General features: G+C 37.1%; 4 protein-coding genes across 7 annotated transcripts in view; 3 read left to right on the forward strand and 1 right to left on the reverse strand.

Moving 5' to 3' along the window:
• Window positions 1–1,782, reverse strand: part of LOC106173595 (uncharacterized) — a 26,687-nt gene extending 24,905 nt beyond the window's left edge. Inside the window, exons 1-2 of one of the 2 annotated variants that reach the window (XM_013554764.2) lie at window positions 1,622–1,782; window positions 14–726 (exon numbers count right to left, since the gene is read on the reverse strand). In XM_013554764.2, the coding sequence (XP_013410218.2) occupies window positions 14–133 (120 nt within the window). In that variant the 5' untranslated portion in view covers window positions 134–726; window positions 1,622–1,782. Of the gene's footprint in view, window positions 1–13; window positions 727–1,070; window positions 1,223–1,621 lie in introns of those variants that run through there. The other variant, XM_087014609.1, reaches the window with a different exon arrangement.
• LOC106173594 (DNA annealing helicase and endonuclease ZRANB3-like) lies at window positions 1,780–13,271 on the forward strand. Its single transcript, XM_013554762.3, has 20 exons — window positions 1,780–2,076; window positions 2,395–2,413; window positions 2,928–3,106; window positions 3,626–3,863; window positions 4,283–4,404; window positions 4,783–4,927; window positions 5,088–5,249; window positions 5,746–5,913; window positions 6,176–6,247; window positions 6,603–6,782; window positions 7,047–7,193; window positions 7,501–9,040; window positions 9,262–9,386; window positions 9,717–9,847; window positions 10,130–10,247; window positions 10,503–10,826; window positions 11,083–11,226; window positions 11,563–11,666; window positions 11,908–12,016; window positions 12,349–13,271. The coding sequence occupies exons 1-20, from the start codon at window positions 1,946–1,948 to the stop codon at window positions 12,544–12,546; spliced, it is 4,356 nt and encodes a 1,451-aa protein (XP_013410216.2). The 5' UTR covers window positions 1,780–1,945; the 3' UTR covers window positions 12,547–13,271.
• Window positions 13,272–15,436: 2,165 nt separating this feature from the next.
• LOC106173580 (histone H1-III) lies at window positions 15,437–16,097 on the forward strand. The gene has a single exon (XM_087016343.1). It carries the CDS (start codon window positions 15,482–15,484, stop codon window positions 16,043–16,045), a length of 564 nt encoding a protein of 187 aa, XP_086872469.1. The 5' UTR covers window positions 15,437–15,481; the 3' UTR covers window positions 16,046–16,097.
• A 1,143-nt stretch (window positions 16,098–17,240) lies between these two features.
• On the forward strand, window positions 17,241–24,680 carry LOC106173581 (HAUS augmin-like complex subunit 7). 3 transcript variants are annotated; one of them, XR_015334971.1, is made up of 11 exons: window positions 17,241–17,366; window positions 17,575–17,681; window positions 18,090–18,166; window positions 18,465–18,526; window positions 18,900–19,018; window positions 19,650–19,823; window positions 21,952–22,051; window positions 22,356–22,565; window positions 22,829–22,934; window positions 23,638–23,875; window positions 24,425–24,680. XR_015334971.1 is itself a non-coding variant. In XM_087014978.1 (10 exons), exons 1-10 carry the CDS (start codon window positions 17,310–17,312, stop codon window positions 23,772–23,774), a joined length of 1,146 nt encoding a protein of 381 aa, XP_086871104.1. In that variant the 5' UTR covers window positions 17,241–17,309; the 3' UTR covers window positions 23,775–24,294. The 3 variants fall into 3 exon arrangements, 2 of the variants coding, with proteins under 2 accessions (XP_086871104.1, XP_086871103.1); XM_087014978.1 differs by lacking the exon at window positions 24,425–24,680 and having other exon boundaries at window positions 23,641–24,294; XM_087014977.1 differs by lacking the exon at window positions 24,425–24,680 and having other exon boundaries at window positions 23,638–24,287.
• The last annotated feature ends 15 nt before the right edge of the window (window positions 24,681–24,695 follow it).

Consider the following 24,695-nt stretch of genomic DNA (forward strand, 5'->3'; position numbering starts at 1 on the left):
ACAAGAGTCTTGCCTGATCAATCCACATCCTCCTGAAAGCCTCCTTATGTTTCTGGAAGAATTCATACTCATTGGGAGATATATCATTGTCAAACAGGGAGAAATCATTGTCCTTCAACTTTATCTTCCTCATGATTGTAATCTGGTATGATGTGGTACAACCTAGTACGGTATGGTACAACCTGGTATGATGTGGTACAACCCCAAACTTGGTTCAACCTGCTACACCTCTGTTTAACCTGATACAATGCCCAATGGTTCAACTTGGTATGATATGGCACAACCTGGTACAGTGTGGTACAACCTGGTATGATATGGTACACTGTGGTATTCAAGACAACACCTTTTGTTCAAAGGGCAAAGCAAAGACAAGTTATTTTACAGTATCAGTTTTTATCCCAAGCAACTATGACCTCTTGGATAAGTAATTTAAACTTGCAGCTGAATCCGATACAGAAATTCCTGTGCACCTCCACTGTAATGTGGGAATAGGTGAATTATTTATATCCCTTGAAAATCGTCTCAGCACCCCACAAGTGAAGCAATCCACAAAAGGCAACTGTACACCAGTTGTATCACAATGGTGATCTCACTCACAGCTGTAGACTACAAGAAGGGAAGGTTTCTTGTCACAAAATGATTCAGAAGAATCTAATATTCCACCTCAGTTAAGATGCTCACACTAAACTGTCTGTAAGATCGCTGTCTCTATCCCTGTACTAGTACCTACAACAGATCAAATGAGAGCATTAAAATTACAACCTTTGAAAAACATGTTTCAAGCAACAATTATTACTTACTTGTTAGTTCAAATATAACACCTACTGGTATAGTCTGACAAAAATTTTCAAAAGTTATTTAATTAAAATGTCTAGATCTATACATATCCAAATTATACTTCAAGAATGTCAAAAACTTGCAGGGTTTTCTCTATTTTAACTAGTGTCACCAAAGGCAAGCCTTTGTTCACAATGACGTCATATCTAAATACCAATACAGTGCAAATAGAGTGAAGCACACCTGCCAATGTGCTTTAAATAGATAGACTGGCAGGTATGTCTATGACTGACCTCGATTTGTCTTGCATGATCGGCTCAAGTGATATAGTAATTCAATAATTTCTTATCTTATCCAAAGCTCTCACGTGGTTATTTCTGTACGTGTAGTTCTGCATGTGGAATTATTTCAGTTCACAGACATCAGTCCGTTTAAAATTAAAAGACTCGTGAAACTAAAACAATTGTGAAAATTAATATCAAATATTGATCTTCGCGTCTAAACAGAAACGGGAAGCAGAAAGGGATCTACGCATTCTTTACGACAAAAGCGTTTCAATGCACATGGCCTTTTTTTTTAGAAATATTCTATAACAAATAAATGTAAAAGTAAAAGTGGCGAGCTGAAAAGTTATTCTGAGGCTATAACTCAGTGTATACGTTATAACAATGAATGACATCGAACAATTTCCACTGAATTTCCGATTCATAACACCCATTTTATTTTAAAGCCCTGAAAATCACTTTCTGGGTCAAAAAACATGCTCAATGCCAATGAATTTAGCAAATTAATATCGGCTATTTCATGCCACATAATACTTTACACATTATCAAAGAGGCCTTACCTGATGCAACGCTTCAGTCGCCATTTGTAATTTCAATGATGTGTAAATGAAAGTCAAGTTACTATCCATCGGTCAGCCTCCTTTTTTAATATTTGCCAAGTAGCAATTTATTATGATAATGAGGCTCTACTGAGGTAGAGGGAAGTGCTTCGAATATGTTCTACCTGGGAACAAAACTTTGAAAACTGCAACATTCTCAGTCAATATTTATTAATGAAGAAGCTACTACACGAAACATAGTTACTCAGTGTTTTTAAGATACAAAAGAAAAGCAGAACGCATTGAGCTCCAGCAGTAAACAGCCTCGTTGTGGATGTTTAAAAAATGGCGCATAACACGAAAGCGCACCGAAAGGAATCAACAGGGAAACTATCGTATCTTCCGCGTAAACTGCGCCAGCGATTAATGAAATTCCAAGCGGAAGGGGTAGACTTTGGTATCAGGAATGATGGAAAGTAAGCATGATGTTAGCTTTACTTTTTTACTTGTAAGAACCACTTTTTGCATAAAGAATTTCAAGAATGTTGTCAATCTACTGTAGACTAGTGGACAGTAGTGCCAGTGGTACATGTACTATTTCTAGGTACAGTATACATAATTTAAATTACATGATGATATGATAAAAATACCATAGATTAAAAATAATATATGACATACAGTGAACGTACAAATTACAGTTTAGTCTCAGGTCACCTTTTCTACAAAGCCAAAGGCAGCCATCCCACAAGCACTGATCATGATTTTTAAATTTTATGTCATATTTAATTTTTCAGATGCCTGATTGGAGATGAGGTATGTATATTTTAGATTCAGAACGATTCTTTTTTATCAAAAAATATTTGAAAAATCAGGTACTGGTAATATATTTTTCAAAAGTCAAAATACATTTGCAAATCAAAGTTAATGGCTGCTGATACAGTTCATGTGCTAGTGTTACATCTTGCTGATCTTTTCCTTGTACACACACACACACCCCAACATTTTTTTTAAATGAAAGAAATCTTGTAAAACCATTCCCTTAAGCACCCTCATCACCCTGCCTCCTCCTGCTCCATCACTACTCCCTGAGATCACCAAGGAAGCAATGCAGAGACATAACAAAACAAAGCAGTGTAGATGTAATGTTTTTCTTGTCCAACATAACTTCATATGAACTTTTACTACATCGTTGCATCAGTTGAGCATGTGACAACTTTTCACCCACTCGAACAGGCTGTCCATAATTCCACTTAAAACAACTCTCTGACTTAATTCCTGAAATATGTACATATTATATAATACCACTCTCAAATACTGTTAACTCCAGATGGGTCTGGGGAAAACCCTGCAGGCCATCTCTATAGCCTATTACTACAAGGCTGAGTGGCCCCTGTTGATAGTGATACCAGCTTCACTGAGATACCCCTGGGTGGAGGAGATAGAGAAATGGCTGCCAGAAGTCAGCCCACACCACATCAACCTGATGCAGTCTATGCAGGATACCAGGTGAGAGGTACAAAACTGCAGTCTGGGGTAGTGCAAACTTTCTCCAAATTTGCCAAATGCTAAAACTGACTTAATTGGCTTAACAAAATACCAGGAGGGTTGATTTGATTTCTTTAAGTCAAAGCTATACCATTAGTAGAAAAAATTGATGAAAAATTGGTGATTGTCTAAGCAAAAAAAAAAAAAAAAAAAATGCTAGCGCTACCCCAGACAGTCTGGTGTATACCAGGCGAAGATTTTATAAGGGAACCTTGGGTAGGGTTTAAAATGTGTAAAGGTATCCTATTTGGGTTTTTTTATGCCAATTTTTTTTTTCAGTCTGTAGTATACAGAATATAACGTATAGTAAGTGATATAAGAGATATAAAGTGAAGGCTGTAGTATAAGGTGAATAAAAATATGGGAGTATTACTGTTGTCACCAGGTTCATATTCTACATACTTACAGGAAAAAGCAATTTTGGAAATGTGAATAATTATTTTTGTTTCAAATTTCTTAAGAAGCAACTCTCTGTTTCAGTGCCATCCCAACAGCAGCCATTACCATCATCACATATGGTCTTATACAACACTTCAAACCCGGCTCCCCCTGCATGGAGGCACTGGTTAACCAAAACTTCCAGGTGGTCATTGTGGACGAATCTCATTATGTCCGGAACAGGAAGACGGCCACTACCAAGGTTGTGGTACCACTGGTGCAGAGAGCCAGAAGGAAGATCTTATTAACAGGAACACCTGCTTTAGCTAGGCCATCAGAGGTGAAGAGTGCTAGAGATAAAGTTTTTTTTTTTTTAGGCATGATTTGCTACATTGTCAGATAATTAATTTTTTTTCAGCCCAACATTAATGGAAAATATCTTACAGTACAGAAATCAGATTGAAAATTTTGTCTTTAATTAGTTAATAAATTGATATACTGCTTTTACAACTTTCTCAGGTTAAGGTTTTCTTTTTCATTCCTAAAGTCTGCATGAAGTATGCAAAATGTAATATTTCACAGTTTTCTAGGTGTGACATTGTGTTCAATGTAAAATTTTGTTAGTTGTGACATTCTTATGTTTCCTCAGCTGTTAATTTTTCTTATGTGATCTGAATCTGTTTATGCAATTTGTTAAGATGCGACATTGTGTTAGATGCACCACTGTGTTAGGTGTGCCTTTGTGTTTTATTTCCTCAGCTCTACCCCCAGCTGGAGGCGCTGTGTCCAGGACAGTTTGGTACGTGGTCTGCCTACACCAAGAGATACTGTGATGCCCACATGAAGTACTTTGGACACCGTGGTAGACAGTGGTACACGGGGTGAGTGTCACTAATAGTTAATGGAGAAGAACAGTGATTAATTAAACCTAGATATTTATTTTTAAATAATTATAATTATTTAACTATTAAGTATTAAAATTTTCATCAAAATGAGACATAATTTTCAAAGTTTTTCATTTCAGTCATAAAAAGCTGACTTTATCCAAACTCGCATTTCAGAAATTTTAATATTAATTATTATAATATTTTTTCAGTTATTTCTAATAATTGGTTAAATCCTTTTTCAGACAAGCTAGTAAGTTATAAACTTTTGATGACAGATATATGGTACACAGTGGTATTTTTAGGGAAGATCTGTCTAATGGAAAATGTATTATATTTTATTGTAACGTTTCTCTTGTTTATTGTTTATTGTAGAGGTGCTAGTAATCTCCCTGAGCTGGAGTTTAGGCTGAAGGAGACGGTCATGATACGCAGGCTGAAGAAAGATGTCCTGACACAACTTCCACCTAAAACTAGGCAGAGGATACCCTTCCAGCTCAAACCCTCAGATTATAAAAAGGTAAGACACATCTTTCACCTTAAACCAGGTATCGCGTACCTTCCAGCTTATAAAAAGGCAAGTCAACTGGTGAATTAAGACAAAGCTCAATCTCTTCTTTTTAATGTACCCAATTTCACTGTAAATGTCTATAATAATGTTTCAATATTCTATATATTAGGACATAGAGAAGCTCCAGAGTAAAGCAGACAGGTTATTGGATGGCAGACCCCAGGGACTACAGGAGGTGATGATGAACGGGGAGATGGCGGAACAGGGAGACAGCAGGTTCCAGATAATGAGGCTGGTCTCAGAACTGTACGTGGCCACGGGGAAGGCTAAAGTAAGGAGTTTGACAGTACTATACAGTAATGACAGTTCTTCATTTTAAAGCTCAGACACGATTTTATCCGATTTAATCAGGAAGCTTTTTTTTTTTTCATGGTGGTTTGCCATGTATGACCTTAACCAGTCCCAGACCCCTAGTTGTAATGTCAACAAACCATTCCTCCCTCGTTATCTTACAACCCAAAAAATCAAGTTTAAATTTTTCCACGAGAGTGGCCTTGATTTTTCTACGGGCTAAAGGTCATCCTAGGATGTGTTTTCCTGTTTATCCAAATACCTGGATAATTTAAGACTAATTTAAGATTAGAACTAGGCCATTGATAAACTTGGAAAAAATATGTACTGTAAGTATTTTGCTATTTCTTTAGATTAATAAGGTGACATTTACAGGTAGCACTTGTTTAACACCATCTGTGCGACAGAAAATGATCCAGATAATATATTGACATTATAATATCTAATTAAAAATTTATAATTTCCTGTTTCTCTAGGTTGGGCCAGCCAAAGAATACATCAAAATGCTGTGTGAGAATGACCAGTTAAAGTTCCTGGTGTTTGCCTATCATCAGGACATGCTGAACGGGTTGCAGGAGACCCTGCACGATCTGGACGTTAAGTTCATCAGGATAGATGGCAATGTGCCGCCTAAGGAGAGAGGGGTGCGTGAAAAGAATGCGTTATGACCAGCTTAATAAAATTCTTCCTTCTGTTTTGGTAAATATCACAATTTTGTCTGTATTTAAAAGAGTTCAGAAAGTTACTGGGTTTGGTGTGAAATGTTCAGAAAATGGGGAAACTTAAAAGGGCAGGAGGGTATTCTTCTTTCAGCATTCCCTTTTTCATCCCAATAGGTTGAATCAGTTAGTTTGTTGTGGTTTATATTTTTCAGTTTATATTGTTGTGCTAATTTTCCTTTTTTAGATGCTCGTGGATACCTTTCAGAAAGATGCGAATACCAGAGTTGCTCTCCTCAGCATTACAGCAGCCGGGGTGGTAAGTTGCCTTTTTATAGATAGATAAATTTTAAAAAAATTACAGAAATAATATTGTGTTCTTTGTATTTGTAGTTCACAGTGAAATCTGTGAGATTTAATTTTTTTTTTTTTTTTTTTTTTTTTTTTTTTTTTTTTTTTTTTTTTTTTTAGAATAGCAACATAACAAGGAACTCTGTAGTTTCTGTAATTTCAGGGTCAAATTCTGACAAGTTGATTAGTTGATGATTTCTACTCACACTTGCTGTAAGATAAGTGGTCTCTGTTATTCCAGGGTCTGACTCTACCAGCTAACATTTAAATTGTATTTTTCTCTATTCTTCTCACAGTAATTAATGTGGCCACCAATATTCCAGGGCCTGACTCTAACGGCTGCCAGCTTGGTTGTGTTTGCTGAGTTATACTGGACACCAGGTACACTGGAACAGTGTGAGGACAGGGCTCACAGGATTGGTCAACAGAACCGGGTCAATGTCCACTACCTGGTGGCTAAGGGGACAATGGACGAATGGATGTGGAGCATGATTAACAGGAAGGTATGTCCCAGTGCTTTGACATTTTAACAGAACCATGTCATTCTGATAACCCCTTGTTAAGAAAATAGGAGACTAAAATATTATTAATGTCAAACAGAATAAGCAAGCTGGGTATCCAAAGCCAAGATAAAGTGCTGTCAGACTGAATTATTAATTTATTTACATTACAATGTCTCTGTATGTAAGAAAAATAGAATACTATTCCATGTTATACAAGTGGCCCTAGGGATGTAAGAAATAAAATTTTACTTACCTATCCACCAGACAACTGTTGTGACAGCCACACTGAATGGAAAAGTGCAGACATTGAAGGCAGACGTCACCTATGGTGTCCACACTGACCTACTTTCCAGTGCCGAGGCTTGGAAGCCGTCAGAAGGAGATGAAGATGTCAGCATGATATTTTCACAGGTGAAGGAGTGTGTCATTTCTGTTAACCACTCAGATTTTAAATGTATTTTGGAAAGCAGCGTGAAATGTCAGTGTTAAGTGTGCTTGTTCCTTAAATTGGTAAAAATTACACTGCATTTTAATAGTAAGAGAGAGTGCCAAGTGAACATTTTCTTTGTGAACATTCATCTAGACCTTTATCACATAGATCTGGAAAAAAGTTTTTATTTATTTGACATTGGAAGCTTTTCACAATTAAACATTTAAATGTTCATTGTGTTTACCTCATAAGTTTTCTGATGTTTCCTTTTCTCTTTTGACACTTTAGCCAAGCAACCAAAGGTCCATACTTGATTTTCTGACTCCAAACAGTAACAGAAAAAAACAGCTGAAGAGAAAACAAATGTCACTCCTTGAACAAGAAAATGGCCAAAATCCCACACCTGCTAAAAAGCACAAGGGAAAGAAACTGGAGGTCAGACCTGTTGAACCTGATGATGACTCGGCAGAAATGATAGTGCTGTCAGATGAAGACCTACCAGACATTGGTGTGAAATGTGAAAAGAAAATGGTGCTGCAAGAAAAAAGGCCACGTGCTGCAAGATTAGATGTTTCTGTATTTGATGATTCAGACAGTTTTGAAAATGAAGTCAAAGGTAAGAACCTTGCCAAGTTAAGAAATAAGACCAAGGTTAAAGAAAATCTCAAACCCAGGAGAAAATCAGTTGCTGGTGAGGAAGACATGATAATCATGGATGAAGTAAAAATGGACACACTCATTTCAGGAATACCTCAGTGTAAAAACGAAAAGTCAAGAAAAACATCTCATTCTGAAAAAATGTCAACATCAAGTGTAACAGAAATTAGTGCAGACAGGCATTGCACATTGAGAGTGGATGAAAATGATCATAGATTAAGTATTTCCAGAGGATCTAAAGAAGAAAGTCACCCAAATGCTTTAGACAATGCTCCACTAGATAGTGGCAGAAGTGAGGGTACATCATCACCAAAAGAGGGCAGCAGGGAACAGAGTATGATTCCACCAGGTGGCAGCACCAGTGTGGACAGGTGGGCTTGTCATGTGTGCACCTTGTTGAATGAGCCACTCCATCTGTGCTGTAGAGTTTGTGGAACCCCAAGACAGACCCAGTCCAAGGTCCAGTCTCATGGTGAATTTGCCAGAGTGAATTCTGCCAAAGAGACTTCCAGCGATGGAAAACGGGAACCTAATGAGGAGGCAGAAGGGGGCGCTGATGTCTGGAGATGTGTCATGTGTACCTATGACAACCAGTCATGTGATCAGAAATGTTCCATCTGTCTTACTCCTGGAGGAAAGTCTAGGAGGAAGACTAGGAAAACTGGTGCTCCATCCAAAACTGTGTCAGAGGTGCAGACAGCACCGAAAGAACTACCTCCTATTAATGTGTCTGCTGTGGATTTTTCAGCTGAAAATAGCCATGAATTCACCATAGCAGGAACTGGTGCTACAGAGACACAAAGTGATAATGATATTGATAGTGTAAAAAGTGGTGTTTTATTGAAGCATTTTGACATTGCAGACGATGGTGCTGTTCATGAGAATTGCCAACTGGGAAATTCTTTACACAATTGTGGCAAAGATGATAAAAATGATGTGCCAAACTTTGATCTGTGTGATGATGATGATGACGACATGTTTACCATTGATGAATACCAGAGTGATAGGGAAGAAAAAGAAAAACAAGAACGAGGTGATGGAACACTTGATGAAAGTATCAGTTTATTTGAAAGTGCTGATGATGGGGGAACTACTTGTGATGATGGTGAAGATGACCATAGTCACTGGGATGAGGATATTGATGATGCACAGATGATACAGGCTGCTGAAGGTACTGATTCTCTCTCTCTCTCTCTCTCTCTCTCTCTCTCTCTCTCTCTCTCCTGTCAATTCACTGACATTTATCAAATAACATAAAACAATTTTTGATAAAAATCTGCAAACATATTTTTATATAATAGACATAAATATACCAATATATTGTTAAGGTTATCTGTACAAATATGTCGGTTTTTACTTTAAATAAAAAAGGATTTATATTTCACTTTGCAGAAGAAATTACTCAAACCAGCCCAGAGGTCAAGCCCAGAGTTGTCAACTTGGATGACATCCCAGTGTATGACCTCTTCATGTACAGTTGTAGCAGGAACACCAACAGAGTATACCTTCATGATAAGGTAAAATACATGACGTACAATGATCAGACTTGCCAAGTTTAAGGTTCAGCATGTGATATCATGGTGAAAAAGATATACTCATCATCATCATCATTGTTTGAAAAGGTGAAAAATATGTCAGTCTGTTATTACACGTGAATGCTGTGTGGGCAATTTTAGAGCTGGTCTTGGTCTGACAAAAATTACCCTCATCACCTTACTGATACTCAGACTTGCCAAGTTAAATCATGGGAAAAGGTTGCAGTTTTTTGAAGCCCTCTTAACTTTTCTATATCTTTTATACAGTTTCAAGTGTCATCTTTTTACACACATTTCATTTGGTTGTTTCAGCATGGCGCCCCTCTCCATACCAATTTCCTGCCAAGTGATATCCTGTCTGCCAACATGGAGGACTTACCAGATCTTCTCCTCCATCCACAGAACCTGAAGCTGGTGAAGAGGTTTGCCAGGGAGTGGCAAAGGTGAGGTTCACATGTACACATGATTTACATTTGATATTCATAGCTAATGGTATGTTTAAAGATTTTAACAGTTACTAAATTGTATACATTTATGTAATATTTTTATGACACAACCAATTCATTTTAATACTAAAAATTCACCCCTTAACCTCTAATAATAACTTTAGCCGTAAACTTTTGAAATGTCGATAATTGGTTGCTTCATGCATCACTTGCATTAAGTTTTCTGACTGTGTATAAAGGTTGATTCAGGACTGTATAAGATGTGTTCACTCTTTATAGTATTGGAGCCACAAAGCAGAGGGTGGTGGTGCGTAGAGAAGAGATGTTCACCAGTCCATTACTCCACTATGATGCTGTCAGCAAGAAGGGGCAGTCCACACAGAGATATGCCACAAAAGTAGGTGCTCTAATTTTCAGACGAATAATGCTTCTTTTGCTAAGATAAAGAATAAATCAACAAATATGACATAATACTTTCATTTTTCTTAGTCAAGCTAAATAAAGTTGAGCATTTTCAAATTTTACACTTTTGCATGAGACAAGATATTTCAAGATGCATTATTCCTACAACTGTCAACCATTCATATAACAAACACCACATTTTCTTTCATTGCACTGTTGAATAGACTTAGATTCTCCCTCATCTTTTAAGGATGACATTGCCAAGGCATCTGCTGCCAGGGCGTCAGAGGTAGGGGGCTCTATCAGGCACATTACGCGACCAGACGTCAAGAGTGTTAAGAATCAGTCTCCAAGAGCAAAACTCTCCTGTCAGCACAGCACACAGGAGTCACCTAAAAGTCAGAAACTGGCACTGTCCAGTAATAGTCCTGTTACAAACATTGGGGTCAAGAGTCCTTTAGGGGTGAGCAGCATCAAAAGAAACAGCAGCAGTGGGATGAACAGCGATAAAGAGAAAAGCATTGATGAATCAAGTGAATTTGACAGTCTGAACACATCCAAAGGATTTGTTCAGGTAAGTCTGCCTTCTCCATCTTGATAATACCCTGAATGGAGTATGAATAATTTGGCTTTCATGGAAATGTAATTCCATAACCTTTTCAAAACTTGCCTGTCTCAGCAAGCTGAGTTTGAGGACTTGAGTGTCATACCAATAGAAAAGGTGAAAACATAACAATGTCACTTGCAAGTCATATTTTTCCAAATCTAACATAAAGAAAAAAAATTGTCAGTGCCATGCCTTACATTAACTTTTTTCTTCTCTGAAATAGGCTCTAGATTCCAATGGAAACCCTCTGTGTCTGAATTGTCAGCAACCTTATGAGAACCATCTGCTTTCCTCGGCAACCATCCGTAGCAACAGTGCAGCCTGGGATACGCGGTTCTGTAAGACACAGTGTAAGGAGGAATTCTGGGTAGGTCTCTATAAGAAAAATTATTTTTTGATAACATGAAAAGTCAGTTTTACATAAGTTATACTGTATTTTTGTTTAAAGGATTTGTCTAAAGAAACATTACATTTTGTTTGATACGGGCGACAGATTTCCCCAAGATATTCTCTGGTTTGCAGTAACATATTTCCAGTTTTGTTGAACCTGAAAGGGGGGGGAGTGGGCAAGTGATCAGTATCACACCATTTGTGTTATAAAAATTGTTTTTATCTCTACATTTTTAAGTAAAAAAAGTTATTGCTCATTAGTCATTGATTAACCTATCTTGAATCACTCTAAACATTATCCCTTGGCTTCCAGCTGCGCACCCACCGTGGCTATGGACGTGACCAGGTATTTGAGGCTGAGCGCGGCATGTGCCAGAAATGCAACTTCAATGCACACGAATTTTTTAACAAAATAAGGTAAATTTTTTTTTATGTTGGACAGAAAAGTTAATTTTGAACTATTTTAATAAAACATGGATGGATGGATTGAAGGTTTGATGTAATGCATTTGCTATCAAATAAATATGCAGTTTAGTAAATAGAACAACACTTTCAAAGTACCACTTCCTTTAAAAATGGTATTAGTCTTCAGAGAAAAGATTTTTCTTTTTACTAACTTGTCTTTCGAAATTGACATGTTAATTTTTTTTCCATATAGAATTACAGGGGACTTAAAAAAGCGTGCAGATCTGATCAAGAAGAGTGTGTACAATGTGTTGAAGGGTGAAGTCAAAGAGAAGATGGTTAGAAAGCCAGTGGAAGGCATGGTGAGTGACATATCTTGGGTAGAGAACACTCAGTCTGGTATCTATGTCTCACTTCTCATTTAAGAGGGCACCAGTGCCTTTACAGTATTCTTTTTTTATTAACTTACTCAATTTATTTATTTTCTTTTGCAAGTAGTTGAAGGTTGTAAGTGAAATAGGACCTTTTGTCTATTGTTAGTTGTAGATTCTTTCTCTGCCTTACCCCCAGCCCCCAGCTATTAAAAAAATTATATAAAAAAAATTAGTAGTATTTCCCACCCCCTTTTGGCTTATCCAGACTCACACTGATCTCTATAGGTTGTTTATACTATATATCTCTATGTTATTTCCAGTTCTGGCATGTGGATCACATCAACCCAGTGTATGCAGGGGGAGGTCAGTGTGACCTGGATAACCTCCAGACTCTGTGTACAGTGTGTCACATGACAGTCACAGCACAGCAGAACAAACAGAGACACCAAGCCAAGAGACTACAGAGGGCAGCACTGGATGGGGATATCACAGCTTTCTTTCAAAAGGCAACAAGTTGAACAGTGAAATCGAATAAATAGACCACAGAGGGCAGCACTGGATGGGGATATCACGGCTTTCTTTCAAAAGGCAACAAGCTGAACAGTGGAATTGAATAAATAAACTATAGAGGGCAGCACTGGATGGGGGTATTTCTTTCCCAAGACAAAAGTTAAACTGTTAGATTGAAAGCAAATTAAAAGATTGTGGAGTACAACACTTGATAGCAGAACATGATACTTTGAAATCTGCTTTCTTTAAATTAGTTATTCAAAGTGAATAATAACAATCCAGGTCCGATGTGCAGTGCTAGCCTCAAGTCAAGAGACTTATTGCCTGTAAGATGGGCAACGTTGTAGAGATATAACAGTGTGGGAGGAGGTCCATAACTTACCCCCACCCCCTTTCTCAGAGAAGACTATAGGGTCAATCAGTAACATTTTATAAAATGAATACCATTCATGCCAGATATTTTGATATTATTTCTTAAAGAATTATGCAATATTGATTGATAGATGTATTATTTTATGGAATGTCAATTTTTATTTTCATTCATTAAAATGATGATTTTTAAATTGAAGGATTCTTTGTTGAGGAAAAGATGAACCCTAAAATGTTTGTGCAGTTTCAATTTGTGCAATGTGTTATCACAAATATAGTTTAGCTTCCCCATTTTCTCTTTACAAATTTGATAGTATGAAAACGATCAATAAAATAAATTGATGCAACACTCAGGCGACCATGATTTTGTCTTCCCAAAGTCAACTCTTTTTCTCTTTCTTTAGTCGAGATTAACGAGTACATTTTATCGTTTTAAATGAAAGAGGTAATCGAATACGTGAATCACGTGTTTGATAACTGTTTTGTTTTTTCAACAATTTTGTCAGACGTGAAACCATATTTTATCTTTCCATTTTTACCAGTGACGTATTTCTGTAATCTGCCTAGAATATTCATTATTGGATTGTTTGCAAGGCACGCATGAGTTCATGTAGAAAATGGATACTCCTGTCACGCACATAGGCCTATTACCTGTTGGTTAAGGGGAGGCACATGTTCACTCTCTAGTGTACTACAAATAAAATGCGATAATCCTTTTATGATTAAAATAAATAAATTCATGTTACTTCTTATCATACAAGACCAGTCCCACATATTAGCATAAAAAAACGTGCCCCTACGTCGGGACCTTATTTCGCTCACAGTTTTCACAATGTTTACCGAATTAGTCTTCTCAGAATGGGAGTAAGTATTCCGCTTCCTAGTCTGATTGCAGTTAACTATTATAGAATATAAAAGATGTTTCTTTGTTATTAATTTTATAACAACTTATATATCTGTTCGTCTGCCATTACATAACGCACACAGAAAATTCACTATGATCAATAAAAATCTACATGGTGCGGCAGTTTGTACATGTACGCATAAGGCTTTCTTGACGAAAATAGACGTTTTAATTTGTTAATTCATCGTTGAGTTATAAACATGTTCGCTGAAAGTTGGCCGGGTTATTATTATATAGTCGCCAGGTCACAGTAGTGTATAATGACACCAGACAGAAAACAATAAACATAATGATAGACCTGTAGCGCATCCCGCCTATCATTTGACTGTTCTGTACAGTATATAGGGATCGAGTGGTCAAAAACAACAGAAAAAAAGCTAGGTCACCTCCATGTATCCCCCTCCACAACCCCTTCAATAATGTTCAATATTATAACTAATTATGGTATGGTCACTAATATATTTGGAAGCTGAATATCTGGCTTATCAGTTTTGCTTTTTGAAAGTGCGGCGCCGCCTATGAAAGCTGACAGGGCCTATTTGCTGGAATCTGCAACATTTCACCTGTGCTTGAACAGCATCCTCACCAAAATTTAACTTTCGTTAATTTCTACCGTTTTCATATCTTTATCGTGTTTTGTTGCCTGACAGGTTTGCTAATTTTGAGAGGTCATCAAAACAGCGACGGCTTCTAGATGTTTAGACACACTTAGATTTTATCTGAATAGCCCACATTCGACATAGGACTAGTGCAAACAGTCTGGTGTACATGTATGATGTTTTAATTTAAAATTAATGTTTTATGAAAATATATGGTGAAGGATATACTAATAAATGTTTTTGATTTTTAAAACCCTACATTATTTCCTTTTAACAGGCCTACGACATATATTCGTGGGCCCAACCAGTTTTGAAAGTGCAAATAGCTCACGTACAGACTTCAGATATTTTTTCTCTTCTTTCTCATATTAGAGTCCCAAAACGACTGATGCTCTTGTGACTGTGATGAAAGTGTGATGTGTGTGTATATGGTATAGCTACAAATATACCTGGTCTTGCTCAGCACAAACTGTAAAGTAAGCCCAGTGATGACACCTGTACAGGTCAGACAGGTAGGACAGCAGGCTTACCCATCCTCGGTCACCTCAGCTGTGTTTGTTATGTGTTTCTATATATTGAAAATTAAATACTTACAAACATCTCAGAATCGCCGTTTTGATACGGAATTATTGCTAATATACTGTAGTTTCATACTAAAGTTGAATTTTGGTGCTTTCTTAAAGATTTGAGTGTGAATTATGTATTTAATTGCTCCTTTATCTTTGCGTCTGCAATGTTTTCCCGATTAACAACCATTTTATTAAATGAAAAGAACTTCAGGTGTCCTTCAAACTCTACAAACTGACAGACAAATATATTATTATATCTTCTGAATCGTTAGTTTCTTAATCCATCATTCACTTTAGGTGGGAATCAAACTTTTCCAACACAAACAAACACACATTCACTTCTATGCGGACTCCATATTGAAATACATGAGCGATTAAAGGCGGTGTGTTCTAAGAGGTCCGCGCGGTGGCTTTAAGTCAGGGCGCTTATTACCGGCATCATACAAATTTGAAGTAGCACCTCAATTCAACAGAGTAAGAAGACACAAAAGAAGAATTCGTCATGGCTGACACCGCTACCCCACAGAAGAAGGTCAAGGCAGCCAAGCCTAAGGCTCCAGCAGCTCACCCTAAGGTCGCCGAGATGGTGGTTGCAGCTATTGCTGCCCTGAAAGAACGCGGAGGATCCTCTGGCCAGGCCATTAAGAAGTACATCGCGGCCAACTACAAGGTGGACATCGTGAAGATCGCACCATTCATCAAACGTTACCTGAAGAGCGGCGTCACTGCTGGCACCCTAGTCCAGACCAAAGGCAAGGGTGCTTCTGGCTCTTTCAAACTGAGCGCTGCCGCTAAGAAACCAGCAGCGAAGCCCAAGAAAGTAAAGAAGCCCAAGGCAGAGGCAAAGAAAGTGAAGAAGGTCGCCAAGTCTCCAAAGAAAGCAAAGAAGCCAGCCGGTGAGAAGAAAGCAAAGAAGGCCAAGTCTCCCAAGAAAGCTAAGTCCCCCAAGAAGGTGAAGGCAGCCAAGCCAAAGGCAGCGAAGAAGGCCAAGTCTCCGAAGAAGCCGGCCAAGAAAGCCGCCAAACCCAAGGTGAAGAAGTCCCCTAAGAAGACTGCCAAGAAGTAAATGAATACTTCTGTTGTCGTTTCTACAACTTAACGGCCCTTTTCAGGGCCAACCCAAACAACCAAGAAAAGCTATGCCAAATATGTTCAATATTTTGATAATATATAAGCCTTTTAAAATGGAATATCTAAGACGACTGATATCAAATTTGCCAGTCCCTTGAATAGGCCTTGCTGACACCGTCGTAAAGAAAAAAAACCCCATGCCAACCGACTTATCGAACCAGGTATCTAAACTTTGAGCGTTCGTCACCAATTATCCAGGGGAGAGGGGGGGGGGTCTCAATAATATAATATCAACAGAGATTATCTTTTTACGCGTTTTGTATTTTTAAATACAAATTACGAATTAAAATTAAGATCTGTAAGATCTTGGGGGTGGGTGGGGGTTTAAACCAAGGTTAAACCAAGTATCAATTATATAGGTAACGACCGCATACAACCCATCAACGCCCCCCCCCCCCCCCCCCCCCGCCAAACATACGAACGAAACTACCTCTTTGATTCATGCACTTACGGGGTATTAGTACCTTTAATTATCATGTTCTTAGCAAAATCCATCAAACGCACATACGCTTCTCTTGTTAGACGGACGGCGCTCCCATTAATCGTTATTAGGCGTGTGTCCAACTTTCGACAAATTAACTGTCATTAGTTGACACATTCCAGATTGCATGTTATTTTTTCTTCTTCTCCTCTCTCTTGTATTTTCTAAAAAGGAAATAGATATAAGAGAATAATGATTCATTCCTACCGCAAAATATTCTCCTATATATGTTTTCTTTAATTATCTGTAAATGTGCTGCTATATATATTTATTTTTTGTTATTTGATGATTAGCCATGATCCGATTGTACCTTATACGTGAAGGCGTAGGCCTACGTTTATTGATAAAGATTCCGTTGCATTTAAGATGTAGGCCTAAATATTGAGATCAGATAATTTTGCCTGTTTGAAAGTTAGGCCTACTATTTTTTTTTTTTTTTTGGTCATTCAAACGTGTGAGTTGGATTAGAAAAGTCTTCTGTACGATATTTAGATATCAAAATATGACTTCAGGTAGCTCCCCCCCCCCCCCCCCCCCCCCCGGCAGCCCAAGATCCTATAAGTTGTTATTCTTTCTAAAATAATCTAAAATGAAATAATCCTTTTGATAAGTTATGAAGGTGATATCAAAGGTCTCTAATTAAACTAGTCCGTGACAAGTAAACTCTCGATCTGTTTCAGGCTCTGACATCGGTGACTAGTTGGGATCATTTTCAGTGATGGCGGTTTCTGAAAAGACGTTGGCTGTTGCTCGAAGTTTTAAGGCAAAACTAGACGTGAGTGTGCGTTCCAAAAGATTGTATAGTTTCTAGAATGAGTGTTTAGACGGTTTTAACAGTAACAACATGTAACTCTGAATAACTAGCAAAAAATATGAATTAGAAATCGAAAATAAAGCCCATGTGAGTATTTGAAATCTTTCATATTTTTAACAGCACTAATGACATGTGATGGTACATTGTAATCCATTTCTTTATCTCGTAGCAACTTGGCTGTCCCTTCACTGAAGATGTAGACGTGTCATGGATACTAGAGCTGATATTCAAGCCTGGAGAGCCCAGGATACGTTTGCTCCAGTGGCTGTTTTCAAAGTAAGACAACTAATCTATAAAACAGGCGTCTAAGACAAATTTAGTGCTTGGATGAATGAATGGATAAGATGGAGTTGACCACAGGTGACTCGCGTGTCTGAGGGCATGACGGCATGAAGGTATCATTCTTTGTAGGGACCATTGCTGAATGAATGCTGTGCCTCCAGCAGCTCAATCGGCTTCTGGAAGCTTTTTTACTTGATTTTGATTACCATCCAATGCACACAAAATCACAAAAGGGTATTTGATGTACATTAAATATTCCCTTATGTCTTTGAGGCCTTAGACAGAGGTTGCTTTGAAGTTAGAATGTTATTAAACAGCCTCTTTTTAATTTGAATACCATTTAACTGAAATAAAGTGTATGTATAACTTTAACACTTCACTGGAGTTAACTTTTTTTCCAAGGTTTGACTCCAAGTTGAATGACATGTTAGATCCACAGTTTGCTGCCACTGACACTAAAATTGACTCCAGAATTCAGAGTAAGTACATTGATTAAATGGGACAGAGTATCCATATATTTGTTTGTGTTTCCGATTAAGTCCTTATTTGTCTAAAAATTTCATTTATTTAAGTTGATTCAGGTTGTTGCAAACAGTGTGCATCTTATACTTTGCATTGTCATAGGCAGACTGTGATGCAAGTGAAATTTCTAGCAAATATTCACACAACTGATACAAATTTTGGTAATGATAACAACAATAACAACAGTAATAATAAATTAAGACATTTTAAAAAAATTCCTTGATTTCAATGATTTGATGTTCTCTTTTATTAAAGGACTACTGTTTATAGCGAACACTTTGGGACTGTGCAGATATGATGATGTGGACCTCATAAGGGTGAGATATTAAATGGTGTTCCAAGTACAGTTCATCTCTCCTAAACTTAGTTAAGAAAATGTGGTTGGCACAGTTTTTGAAAATAGTAAAATTTGCTGGCGTTGTGGGGATATTCTAGTACCAACAACCCGTTGCTCTATTTTTTTTTTAATATACCATTGTCAATCAATTTTTGAGACCACTGTGTTTGAACTTCCTTAACTTATTAGAGTAATTGTTGGCAAGCACTGGAATGTTGTAAAGAGATTTAGCAAAAGTGATTTATTTTATTTCAAAAGTCTGAATCCTTTATACTCAACTTATTTTATGCTATACAATATCTTTATGACATATTTCAATAATTAATCTGGACTTCTTTATTTTATATTTTCAGGGTGTTGCCTCTCAGGCTAAACAAATCTCTTTCATGGATCAACTGTTAGACTTGGTGTGGATTAAAGACACAGCTGATGATCCTCAGCTCAGACACATGCAGAGTCCAGGAGTGGTTAGGTATAGGATGGTAGATCCTTTTTAAAATGCATGTGTAGATTAATATCATGTGGCACTTTTTTGAGGCATTCTTCTTCATAGCAGGGTTTATATGCAGTGAGGATTGGGTGATTGTATTGCTTGACATTTAAAATATTTTTATTTATTATATTAGATTGGTATTAATATTGGAGTGTATCAAGGATAAATATGCAGCAGTACTTCTGCAGTAAAATCACATTGAACCCCCATTTGTGTCTGATTAATTCATCTCTATTCAGTGGCATTTGAAAAGTTATCACTTCTGAGTGACTAAGCTTTAAATCTTGACCTTGTTATACTACCAAATTATTCAGCCAGTGAACCTCTTAATGGCATTTTTTCTCATTGGCTTGTATCCTGTCCAAATTCATAATAATTTGACTTCAGTTGGCAGTTGCTTCTAACAAATATATAAAGCTCCATGCATTTTTGTCAGCATTATGGGTTATAAATATATTAAGTCATACAAAATGAATTTTGTTGTTCAATGTGCTATAGATTACCGTCTGTATCTAGAGACAACTGTCAGTAGCACATTACATGCCACATAAATAATTTCCACATAGTGTTTATATTTTTGCTCAGAGTGTCGTTTATTTTTTACTGATAGTGAGACCACCCAAATAGATGACCAGTTTACTCAAGACTGTTGGCTGGCAGACACAATAGCTGGTCAGGAGAGGATGCACACCATGTTCAGTCCCAAGGCGCGCCTCCTGCCCCCTGATCTCATGAAGTCTGTGGAACAAAGTTGGAAGCAGAGGGAGAAGAAGAATCCAAATTGGTAATTTATTTAAAGCAGGATTGTTGACTATGTGCACTTCTGCATGTTTTACTCACTGTTAGCAATGTTTTATCTTCCTTTGGTTTGCTGTTGTTTTCAGCTTTTTTATGTACAGACACAGATGTGTCTGTACATATAGCCATCATCTGCGTCTGTCGTCGCCGTCGTCGCCGTCGGTGCCGTCGTCGCCGTGCACTTTTACCGATAACACGATAAGTGGAAAACCATTTTACCTTTTGACTTGAAACTTGCAGAACTGATGAATATTCATAGTACGCAGGTCAAGTTCGAAAATCAGCATGATCGGGTCACTTTTAGGGAATTTATGCTGTTTTTTCACTTTTTTCAGCAAATATGCAGCACCGATAACACGATAAGTGGAAAACCATTTTACCTTTTGACTTGAAACTTACAGAACTGATGAATATTCATAATACGCAGGTCAAGTTCGAAAATCAGCATGATCGGGTCACTTTTAGGGTATTTATGCTGTTTTTTCACTTTTTTCAGCATATATGCAGCACCGATAACACGATAAGTGGAAAACCATTTTACCTTTTGACTTGAAACTTACAGAACTGATGAATATTCATAATATGCAGGTCAAGTTCGAAAATCAGCATGCTTGGGCCATTTTTAGGGAATTTATGCTTTTTTTTCACTATTTTCAATATAAATACAACACTGATAACACAATATAAGAAAAACGGATTGGCCAATTGTAATTATACTCACAGGAGTGGTCAATCTTACTAAAACGCAGGTTGAGTTCGAAAATCAGCATAATCGGGCCATTATTTTAGAAGTTATACTGTTTTTCACATTTCCTCAGATTCAATTATTAGGCATGTTAACAGTCTCATTATTTAACTAATAAGATGCCTAAAAGTGTTTGTTTGATATTTCCTGCATCTTTACAACATTGTTAGTTGATTATGTAAAAAACATGGTAAACTTGTTATCATGTATTGTGTAATAAAGTGTCAAAAATGGAAATAAACTCATATCATTGCAGTTTGTCAGATTCAATCATCCACTATGTTCAGAATGGAGGAAATTGGACATTTAACACTGTTCTATTGATACTTTTCCCATCTCATCAATTTTCTTAGTTGGTCATATAAAATGGCAGTAAAATGTTTATTTTGTTTTATGTTAAAAAAGTGTTAAAAATGGAAATAAACCCATTTCAGAACAGTGCTGTCTTGTTTACATTTTGGCATTTTCAAGGCGTGACTTTGAAGTTCCATGGGCCTGAAGACCTTGCTAGTCACATTTTCTGAATATCTGTGAAACAAATATTTTATAATTAAAAATTGATGGTCATTAAGCTGTTAAACATTATGTAATATTGCATCAAAATTTGAAGAAACCCCTATTTTGGGCACTGCTTCCATGATGACCATTTAAGGAAAATCATGTCACTTACTGTTCTCAAACTTACAGGAAAGAAACATGGGACTAAAATACAGCTTCAGTAGGCAATGCAGTCTGTTTGGTATTTTTATTTATTTATTTATTTATTTTTTTTTTTGGCAGTTAAACAGTTTTTTGTGAAAATTTAATTTTTCACATATTGGCATTTTCAAGGTGTGACTTTAAAGTTCCATGATCTTGAAGACTTTTGCTTGTCACATTTTCTGAATGTCCATGTTACTAATATTTTATTAATAACATTTGATTGTCATTATGCTGTTAAACATTATGTAATGTTGCATCAAAATTTGAAGAAACCCCTATTTTGGGCACTGCTCCTATGATGACCATTTAAGGGAAATCATGTCACTTACTGTTCTCAAACTTACAGGAAAGAAACATGGGTCTAACATACAGCTTCAATAGGCAACGCAGTCTGTTTGGTAAATTTTTCTGGCAATTTAACAGTTATTTGTGAAAATTTAATTTTTCACTTATTTGCATCTTTATTTTCTGTTCTTTGTCTGTACATTTGACAGCTTTGCTGCCTTGTATTAAAGATTGAAGCCCATTGGACATTAACGGATTTGACTATCATTGGAAAAAGTGTGCAAGTAACACGTTTTCAGTTTTCTTCTATTTTTATGTTCTCAAAAAAAAGATCAGTCTGAAATTTAGTGATGATATGGATAATTTCCCACTTCCCTTTCAGTTCCCATGTCCCAGATATAACACAGCTTGTCCAGATGTCACAAGAACTGTCCAGAAATTTGGCCAGGCAGACAGAAATACTTAATGAATTAAAAGCAGGTGTAAGTATAACAATGCTACCAAACACAGATTCTGAATCAAGAGGGCAGAATAAGCTTCTGTTCCACTCCAGAAAGGGAAGGTTGTACAGCTTTATCTAAGTACAGCAAAAGGACCCATCTGTGACATTTTACCCCCCAAAACTTATTTAAAAGATATTTAAACAAGTACAACTTCTAAACTAGTACACATTTACAAGCTTGGCATTGTAGAGCCATTACCATTCATTATAAACGTCATTACCTTCCATAGATACCATTATTGTTTTGATAACTGCATTTAGATTACTCTCTCTTTATTTTCCAGTACCATCTCCCAGAGCAGGATGATGCTCTCCAGGACAAAGTGACCAGAACACTGAGACTGGTGCTGTCAGAATTGTCCCAGCTAGTTGTGGGGTTTTCTTATGTCTTTGAAAATGAGATGCGGCAGTGGTGTAATAAGACACCGCCCTCCCTGACGGAGCTGGGCCCAGCTTTTAAAAGAGTTCACACCATGCTACAGCAATTTACAGCTGTATGTACTTTTCTTTTTCATCTGGTCTCACTGTATTGGTCCATCTTCATAGTATTTAATTTTATTTATTATTATTGTCTGGTATTGCTTTTTTAGCCCATCTTCAGTTTATAATTTTATTTATTTTTAATTCTTAAAATTGTATTGTTCGAACATGTATGCAAGAAAACGAAACATTTTTATCAATTTTTGGTAAAAAGATATTAATAATCTACATTTCTAGTCACCTTCTGTTGTCAACTTTGCAACAAATACTTTTTTAGCTATTACAAGGTTTATCAACAATAAGAAGTTCCTATACAACTGTGTGTGAAGAAAGTTCTGAGAGGACTAAAACCATCTTAAATCCAGACAAGACAGCAGGATTAGGTAAACAGATAATTTATGCCTAGCATTGGCAGTGTAATATGATTTCAGTAATTCCTTCATAGTTATATATGTTTGGTAAAGTTTACTGTTATTTATTCATTTTTTTTTTGTAAGTGTAAATGTATCATCAGGTCAAGTGTAGAACACACAGTGCATTGTGTGTATTTGCCAAGAAACTGAAGATTTCCTTTCTCGGAATCTACTTAATCTCATCATCCTCGTTCAACTCTCAGTAATAATCATGGAAGATTCTTTAATCAAACAGTCAAAATCAAGTCTACAATGTTACGAAATTTGTCAAAATGATATGAAGGCAAAAATGCCCGAGAACAGTCAAGGTGCATTCACAATTAAACTTTTGTAATTTCAGTAGTTCAAATTAATTGGGGGCTTTCCAGGAGTGCAATCGGATTACTGTAGAAGACTAATATGCCTCTTCCTGGCATGGAGTAAAACAGTAAAGCTGGTGATTGTACTTAGAAACGAGGGGAGTAGGATAGTGTACATTGTGAATGCACCCAAAGTCTCAGTTTATATATAATCCATTAATTGCCAATACTACCATCAGACATGATTAAATTAAGCAGAAAGCAGGGTTCCAGGGCTCCTCCAGGTGAAGGATGACCCAAAAGATGGAATTGCAATTACAAAATCATCACATTTTTGTCTTGGTAACCAACTGTAATTTTTGATCCCATTTCAGCATATGTCAGCCAAGCAGCCTTGGACAGTTTCCAGGAGTGCGTCTCTGTTCTGGAGGAGACTATGAGACACAGGGGTCAGAGGAAAGGACACTCGGAGGCCAGTTTTCTTGGAAATTCTACCATGATCAAACTGTGATGGTCCTTTGTGGGGAAGAAAATTTCTGAGCACAGCCATTTGCCAAGAAGGAATAGGAATTTTTTCTGTATGGTCCAATCTCAAAAACATTTGGTAACCCTTCTAAGAGCGCATTCTCAACGAATTAAGCCAGGCTTTACAAAGCCGGTGACCTAAAAATGGCGGACGTACATGAAAGAAAAACCGCCTAATCTTTTAATAGTCTCTCCGCCTCCCCACACGTCGTCCCTGCGGGGTACAGTAATTAAATCTCGGCTCCGTTCGCCATGCGGAAGCTACCTGAGAAATATTAAGTGCGCATGCTCATCAGTTAAACTCGTGGTGAAGAAAGCATGGCGGCTGAAGGCGATCGAAGGAAAAAAGCTCTTCTCTTCTATTATCTTTGAAAACAGAGACGAAAAAGGAATAATTTGGCCCGTAGAGCAGCAATGAATCGACTATCTACAGAGATAATATCACCAGAAATATTCACGGAAATATTAATGTTCGGAGCCGAGATTTAATTACTGTACCCCGCAGGGACGACGTGTGGGGAGGCGTGTGAGAGGCGGAGAGACTATTAAAAGATTAGGCGGTTTTTCTTTCATGTACGTCCGCCATTTTTAGGTCACCGGCTTTGTAAAGCCTGGCTTAATTCGTTGAGAATGCGCTCTAATTCTAGCAAATGGTTTGGACTAGATGTATTCCTCATATTAATCCAGACTTAAAACAATTCAACTTGGTAGTAATGGGGAAAAAAAAACGGCTCATCAAGTACTTCAGGAAATCGTGCCTGAGGATGGAAATGATACGGCATTTGCAGATCTCTACAGAGAATGGCTAAACAGGGATTGACCAAACTATTTCCATGAATGGCTTCATACTTGTTACTTCTTGGTTATTGAAATAAATTATTTTTCTACAAGACATTTCCCTTTTGAT

The sequence above is a fragment of the Lingula anatina genome, chromosome 6 (genome assembly GCF_051362555.1).
Source record: "Lingula anatina isolate TDL-2025a chromosome 6, LinAna3.0, whole genome shotgun sequence".
NCBI lineage: Eukaryota > Metazoa > Brachiopoda > Lingulata > Lingulida > Lingulidae > Lingula > Lingula anatina.